Genomic DNA, 7,797 nt, shown 5'->3' with positions numbered 1-7,797 from the left:
GCCGTCCCCGGTCCCATCCCACACCCAGGAAGACATTGACCTGGTGGCCTCCTGCCATGACTACCACGACAAGACCAAGACCCTCAAGGATTTTTCCACCTACCACAAGTTTTAAACAAAAATCCAGGTCAGCACTTTCGCCTTTGGCAGCTCCGCCGGGCCCGGGGCGCAGGAGCCAGCAGGGCCCCGGAGCGGCCCCAGCCCTGTCCCCACACTGCCTCTGTGTCCTTACCCACGGCGGAGCCCCCTCTGGCTGTGCCACCCTCCCAGCCACGTCCCCAGTGTTGATGCAGAACCTCAAGCTGCTTGTCACCCTTGTCCTGAAAAGAAAGTTTCCTGCAGGACGTCCTCATCTGCCCACTGTGGCCCCCCAACTGCTGGCTTGGCCCAGGTTATCATACAATTGGTATGCACACACATGTAGGTAAGGCCATCATGTCTCTGCAGCTTTTGCTGGGATCTTCTGGCCCTGCTCCTCCCGTCCCAGGCCAGAGGGGATATATGGAGTGAAGACACCACTTCGCAGCTCGGCAGATGCTCTTTACTCAACGCGCCTGCAGCCAGGGCGGCACGGGCAGACCTGGGCGTCCCTGAGGAGGGGGAAAGGCAGGACAGCACCAGGGCGTCTCCTCCTTCACCGTGACTCATTGGGATCCGTGCAGATGCCAAAGTCACTGTTGGTGACAGAGCCTACGATGGTCCTATCAACATCACAGGTCAAGCCTCTCTCGCAAGGACACCGGTAGTAGACCCCATAGATGCTCTGCAGGGAACCAAGGCACAGCGCAGTGCAGGGGACATGCCCCTGTCCCGAGCCACCCCGGGAGCAGGGGAGAACGTACCTTTGGGGAGCAGTCCTGGGACTCTGCTGCCTTCGGTGCACAACGGGCCAGGCTCAGGCCATCCTGCCGGTGGCAGCAGCCGCTCTTGCACTGGGCGCTCTGCAGGCACAGCTCCCCGGTGCTCTGCACCGCGAAGCGAGGCGTGAGCACCAGGTCCCTCTCTGTCCGCCCCTTAATCCTCCCAGCCACAGGCCTGGTGGGTTTGGGTGGGTGCCGGACGCTGTCTCTGTCTTTCAGGTGGGGCTCAGAAACACCGCCAGCATGCCCGAGCCTCCCACCCTGCGGGATTCCCTCAGTTCGGCCCAAAATACCACCTGCTGAAGTGCTGCTTTCTGCTTGGCTCACAGGAGCAGGGCTGAGGCACCGCAGGGAAGGTGTCCCCCCGTTCCCCACAAGCTCACCAAGGAGGGGTCCTGGCTGGCACAGGCAGCTGTGAGCTTCAGTCACATCCACTTTCAGGCTTCCCTGTTCCTGTATACAGCTGCTTTCCCAGGCTCCGAGATCCCTCACAACCCTAGAAAACCCAGCATACCATCCCCACCTGCCTCAGCTTCCCCAGCTGCAGTAAGTTTTGTTCTCAGTGGCTGCACCAAAGCAGCATGGGCCTCTTCAATGCCTCAGTGTGCCATGTGCTCCATGGTAGTGCTTGGGGCACCCCCCAGCTGTGGCGAGGATGGGGCGAGTGTCGCTCTTACCAAGTTGAAGATGAGCCCTCGCTGGTGTGGCGCCGGCAGCGCCGGAGCCAGGAGCAGCAGGACCAGGAGCAGGCAGAGGGCTGTCGCCTTGGCCATGGTGGGCTTGATCTTGTCTCTGCCGCAGGGCCGGCAGGTGCTTTATAGCAGGCGACTCTGTCAGCTGATGTGGCTGCTCCTATCACACCCCAACTCGTGGCATTGGGGCAGCGCCACAACACCCTGCCCAGGGCAGGAGAACAGCGATGCCCACATGGCCATATGGTGCCACAATGGGCACGTCTTGCCCTGCCCCAGGTGGCCGTCCTGCAACAGAGATGCCAGCCTGCCCGTTGGCAGCTCCTTTGAAGTGAACACCAAGGAACGGCTCTGCTGTGCTTCCCCCAGGGGGCACTTCCAGCCCTCTCTCCTCTCCCTCACCCAGGCTGCCGGGAGCCACGGAGCTGAGGTTCTCTGAGACGCCCGCCCTGCTGGGCGCTGCTGGTGGGCTCACGGGCAAAGCAAGATCCGGTGCCGTGGCAGGAACTGCTTTGCGGGAAAGCGCTCACCCCTGGATCTTCCATCACTTGAGCATTACGACCCCAATAAACCCACTCCAGAAAGTCCGAAGTGTGGGAGGAGCAAACCCATTCCCCCTGCCAGTGTCCTGCTGGCCTTGCTCAGTGCTCCAAAGCCCACCGAGGTGCCCAGCCCATGGACCATCACCGCACCCTACCCTGCCAGGTATTTGCTCTGAATGTTTCAGTGCTTGGGGGATGCAGTCGACGAAAGGAAAACAGCCCTGGGAACAGCACGGCTTTTCGCACCTGCATTGGCCCCGCTGCTCTTGGCAACAGTTAACACGCGGGCAGCCCTGACCTTTGGTGGCTGCAGGGGTGGCGCTGAGGCTGGCACTGGCTGTGGGGTGGCTGTCACACTGGGACACGGCACCTGGACCCCAGAGCAGGAGATGAGCCTCTGCGGTCCCTCAGGACGCAGGGCAGATGTGGCTCCTGGAGAAGGGTCCCAAGTGCCCACGGCCTGTCAGGGCAGGCCCTGGGCTGACCACACTCCTCTGGCAGCGGGACACGGGGGCCAGAAGAGACTCAGCTCTGCCCCAGGCTGACACGCCGGGGTGTCCTGGTAGCAGGATGAGCCATTTCCCTTTCTGCAGTGGTGCTGTGGGGACAGTCCTCTCCCTGCCCTGGGTGCAGCCCCAGCCAGCCCTTGAGCTGACAGGGGGGTCCAAGGTCCCACAGCCCCCCACTACAATAATGCAGCACCCCGTGCACCCCCCTCCAGTGGGGAAGACCCTGGTGACACCAGCAGGGAGGGCAGAGGGGAGCAGCTGAGAGTTGCAGCATTTGGGACACATCCTGGAGCACACAGCACAGGCCAGGTGGATCCTGGGAATCATGGCACAGCCCCTGGCACATCCTGGGGGGCAAGACCCATCCTGGGGCACACACACGTCCTGACACACATCCTGAGGGTGCATGGCACATCCCAGAGCACACAGCGATGCACAAACTGCATCCCAGGGTGCACAGCAGGGCACAGGGTGCACCCCAGGGTGCACCCCAGGGTGGATCCGAGGGCACGTGGTGGAGGAACAGGGCGCATCCCGAGGGAGCGCCCCAGGGGCACGGGGCACTCCCTACGGGCACCTCCCGGGGTACGCGGCTCATCGCAGGCGCACAGCCCGGGGACACAGCGCTCACCCCGGGGCGCACCTCGGGGCGCACGCACGCCCTGGGCACGCACAGCTGAGCCTGAGGCCGCTCCCCGGGCCGCGCCGCGCAGCTCCTCCCGGGTCCTCCCCGGCTCGCGGCGGGGGGTGGGTCGCGCCGCCGCCCCCCGGGGCGGTGCAGCCGCAGCGCCCGCCGCCGCCGGAGCCTCGCGCCGCCGCTCCCGGGCGGGCGGGGCAGCGCCGGGGAGCGGAGCCGGAGCCGGAGCCGGAGCCCCGGCCATGCCCCAGCTGCTGCCGGCGCAGGAGGCGGCGCGGATCTACCACACCAACTACGTGAGGAACGCGCGGGCCATGGGGGTGCTCTGGGCCCTCTTCACTCTCTGCTTCTCCATCCTGATGGTGGTGACCTTCATCCAGCCATACTGGATCGGCGACAGCATCGACACACCTCAGGCTGGCTACTTCGGCCTTTTCTCCTACTGCATTGGAAACGCGCTCACCGGGGAGCTCATCTGCAAGGGCAGCCCCCTTGACTTTGGCACCATCCCCTCTAGTGCCTTCAAAACTGCCATGTTCTTCATAGGCATCTCCACCTTCCTCATCATCGGCTCCATCCTCTGCTTCAGCCTTTTCTTCTTCTGCAATGCAGCCACTGTCTATAAAGTCTGTGCCTGGATGCAGCTGGCAGCAGGTGAGCAAAGCTGGGGATGATGCACGGGGGGCTGGGGACTGCTGATGGCCCAGCCAGAGCTGCTTTTCCTTCTCTGTCCCCACCCGGACTCTGCCATGGTGGGGAGGCGGCCAGGAAAGGGACACCAGCATCATTTCCGTGCTCCATTTACTCCCCCTTACTGGTTACAAGTGGGGAATTTGCACAAGTAAAGCAGCTGAGACCCAGCAGACTCATTGCACGTAGGCGATGCTCCCGTCCATGTGCTGCTGCTCCTGCTGCAAAACCACGTGGCACCAACAGCCCAGCCATGCCCATCCCCGCTTTGCCCTGGCTGCCGCCCAGCGCCAGCGCTCCTGCTCAGCCCCACGGTGCGGCACGGTCGTGGCTTCAGAGCATCGCTGCCACAGCACCAAAGGCTGCAGGGCCAGGGCTCCCTGATGTGTTAGGGCTCCTGCAGGAATTAAGCAGGGAGACAGTGACAACGTTTGCTGGGTTATTTTGTACCTACAATACCCTCTGCAGCAACTGTTAAATCCCTGAGCTTGGGGGAAGATGAACCATGGGAGGGGGAGTGGGAGGAGGGGACCGACTGTCGAACTTCGTGCCATCACCAACGCTTCCCTACTGTCCTCACATCCCTCTGTTCACCCCTGTAGATCACCAGCCTTCCCCACCCCTCCTCCAACGCAGCCAGACACCCGAGACACCCGGTAACCCAGCTCCTGCCTTTGCAGCCCCAGCTGAAACCCAACCCGGCCCTCTGCTGCTCCTGAATCATTCATGCTGGACCCGCCGCAGCCCCTGCCAGCCCCAGGAGCCCCGTGGGGGGATGGCGCAGGGGCTGCACCAGCTCCCAGATAAAGCAGCGAGCTCAAGCAAAGATTTAGATAAGAGGCTTGTGGCAGCTCAGCCTCCCAGGGAGCCCGAGCAGCAAAAGGCTTTGCTGTTGTATTTGGAGCTTTTATGTACATTTTTGCACTGGATGGGGAGAGAAACACAGCGCAGGCAGCTCCAGCCAGGTGGACAAACCCAAATCGTCCTGGCAGCCCAGTTTCTTGGCATCACTCAGGCTCTTGGGAGCTTTCGAGCTGCCCCCGGGCAATGCAGGTACTGCTGCTTTCCTGGGAGTTATTTTAAAAAGGGGCAGGTGACGGGAGGATCCATTTTCTGGCCTTTGCTCTGTGCCAGGGTGCATTTTCACAGCCGAAGAGATTTATTACCAGCTTACCCCATTTTCCTGTGCTCTTCCTCTTTGTTAGCTATAGGGAAGAGTAATTAAATACAGGTGAAACCAGCTACTTCTTAATGGAGAGAGAGGCTCTCTGCAGCCCAGGAGGGCCTCAGACCCGAGCAAAACCACATGGAAGTGCAGTTACTTCCATGCTTTGCTCCAAGATGACAGTGGAGAACATGAAGAGCCTTCATTAATCGCATCCCAAAGCCTTAAAGATGAGCTTGGCTCTTTTCCAGCCTGTGCCTGGTCACTCCTCTTGTCCAGCAAATAGATCAATTTCTCTGCGTGGGGAAACAAAAGAAAAACAGTTCTGAGATTTTGGGCCATGCGCTGCTTGGCAGAAGACGACACTCCCGCAGCCTGCGCTGGGTTTGTTGCACAGGCCACGCGCCGAGGCCCTCGCGGCCGGGTGGCGCAGCCGCTGACGCCGCGTGCGCCGGGAACAGCCGCGGGAGGAGCTGGTGGCTCACGGCTGCGCTGGAACCAGCGCAGCTGAACAAGCAGAATCAATCTGCCTTGCAAAGCTGCTGCTGACAGCTCTACTTTCGCAAACCATAAGCCAAAACCCAGCTAAGCTCGGGGCACTATCAAGGTTCTCCACCTCACACACACTAAACCCATCCCAGTTTTGTTTGGAGAAAATATTTCTCCGGCATGGCATGGCCAGGGACGCGTGCGGAGGCAGAGGAGATGTTGCCTGGGCAACGCAGCGGTGGGAGCAGCGTGCGCGTCCTGCGCCTCCCCAGCTGCAGCAGCGTGAGCGAGCATTGCCCACGTGTGACAGGCAACTGCAGGGCATGGGGAGAGCTGAAGCCTAGTTAGCCAGTCTGTAGTATTTTATCTGTTTGTAACATTGTGGTTGTGGCCGGATGCAACTGTGCCATGCTCCTCTACCTCCAGTACCAGCTCAGCAGGCAGTTTGCAGCCACTGTACTCATAGAATCAAGAGACCCTCAAGAACACTGAGTGCAACCATTAACCCCCCCCCGGCACTAACCCGTGTCCCCGAGAACCTCATATCCCCGTCTGTTCAACCCCTCCAGGGATGGTGACTCCGCCACGGCCCCGGGCAGTAACACCTCCCTCTCTCCGCAGCTACCGGGCTGATGATCGGTTGCCTGATCTACCCCGACGGCTGGGACTCCAGCGAGGTGAAGCGCATGTGTGGGGACAAGACAGACAAATACACGCTGGGCGCCTGCACTGTGCGCTGGGCCTACATCCTCTGCATCATTGGCATCCTCGACGCCCTCATACTCTCCTTCCTGGCCTTTGTGTTGGGGAACCGGCAGGACAATCTCCTTCCGTCTGATTTTAAAGTGGAAAATAAAGGTAAAGGGAAGTACAGCTGAGCTCTGAGCCCCCATCCTCCTGCAGAGCATTTCCATCCCACAGCTGACTGCTGTTTGGGACGCAGAGGGAACCGGCAGGAGGCTGAAGCAGCACAAAGCAGGAGCCCAGACTGAGCCAGGCTGCATTTTGCACACCTGGGGCTTTTTCCCCATCCCATTTTAAAACGTTTTACCCCTTTTTGAAAACAAACCTGAAAAACAAAGCTGCCCCTTAAGTTTTGTACTGTACCCCATTAACACTCAAATTATCTTTTTGTGTTACAGAAGAGGGCACTGACTGACAGAGCAGATCACCACGTAAGTGACACCTACAGTGATTTTAAACATTTATCCCCAGCACGCAGAATGTTCCTGTTGTATTTTAATTACTAAAGGATTGACAACCATATCGATTTTGGTGCTATAGCCACATCGGTTTCAGGTGTGATTAAAGGGGAAACGGTCTTTTCCTTTGCCTCCTGAAACCAGGAAAACCTAAAAGTCCAAAGCTGAAGCCCCTGGCTTTGGCAGCAGCTGACCGATTCTCTCTCTTCCCAGGGACACCTGGAAGCTGCTTTTCCATCAGCCCTTTTCTTTAAACTGACTTTCCCAGGAAACGAAAACTTATAACTTCTGTGAGTTTTCTACGCCCGCTCTCTCCACCCAAGGGGCTGCTCCCAGCTCCCAGCTCGCGGCTCTCACGGCCTCGAGGCGAGAGGAAGAGCCCAAACTGGACACAAGTTTTGGGCTTCGAGTCCATCAGCAAACCTGGAGAACAGCAGAAGGATGACAACGTGTTTCTCCCTGGGGTTTGTGCACCTTCTTTCAAGGAAATTACTTCTGAATAAAAATACACATTTTGGATTTTGTGCTGGTCTCCTTGGGGCCACCCCAGGCTGTACGTGAAAAAATATAACCCAGCCCATTCCTCGTAAAGCCATGAAGCAGCTTCCCACTCCCGGCAATAACCAAATACCACCTTTTAAAAGGGCACTTTATTATTTTGCAGGGCTGCAATGGGCCTGTAACAGTACCTGCAAACCACAGCAGATGGTGCTGGCCAGCACCAGCTCCCTGCACCACCCGATAATCTGATTGAGCAGTCATTGCATCCAGCACTCACCTGCGTTTGGCACAGCCCATTTCTGCAGAAGACAAAGCAGCACATCACCCTGTCCAGCTCTTACCCGCTCAGAACCCCAAACTAGCCTGTATTATGGTTTTCATTTCCACTTGCTGCAGCAGCCAATTCATCTCTAACAAGCACCTTCTAAAAACGTGCCAGGGAAGGTTTTATTAAGGGTCTTTGCTGGGGAAGACACCACAGATACAACAGAGAAAAACACTTACTTTGGA

The 7,797-nt window shown here is 58.9% G+C and overlaps 2 protein-coding genes across 2 annotated transcripts; one reads left to right on the top strand and one right to left on the bottom strand.

Moving 5' to 3' along the window:
- Positions 1–634: 634 nt before the first annotated feature.
- On the bottom strand, positions 635–1,633 carry CLPS (colipase; the record flags this gene model as incomplete). Its single annotated transcript, XM_080358321.1, has 3 exons — positions 635–763; positions 843–965; positions 1,538–1,633. 3 exons carry the CDS (start codon positions 1,631–1,633, stop codon positions 635–637), a joined length of 348 nt encoding a protein of 115 aa, XP_080214447.1.
- Positions 1,634–3,482: 1,849 nt separating this feature from the next.
- On the top strand, positions 3,483–6,750 carry LHFPL5 (LHFPL tetraspan subfamily member 5; the record flags this gene model as incomplete). The annotated part of the gene is made up of 3 exons (XM_080358297.1): positions 3,483–3,894; positions 6,206–6,442; positions 6,727–6,750. 3 exons carry the CDS (start codon positions 3,483–3,485, stop codon positions 6,741–6,743), a joined length of 666 nt encoding a protein of 221 aa, XP_080214423.1. The 3' UTR covers positions 6,744–6,750.
- Positions 6,751–7,797: the final 1,047 nt, after the last annotated feature.

The sequence above is a fragment of the Nesoenas mayeri genome (genome assembly GCF_963082525.1).
Source record: "Nesoenas mayeri genome assembly, chromosome: 23".
Classification (NCBI taxonomy): domain Eukaryota; kingdom Metazoa; phylum Chordata; class Aves; order Columbiformes; family Columbidae; genus Nesoenas; species Nesoenas mayeri.
Note: the sequence above shows the minus strand (reverse complement) of the source record. Positions and strands in the feature narration are given on the sequence as shown.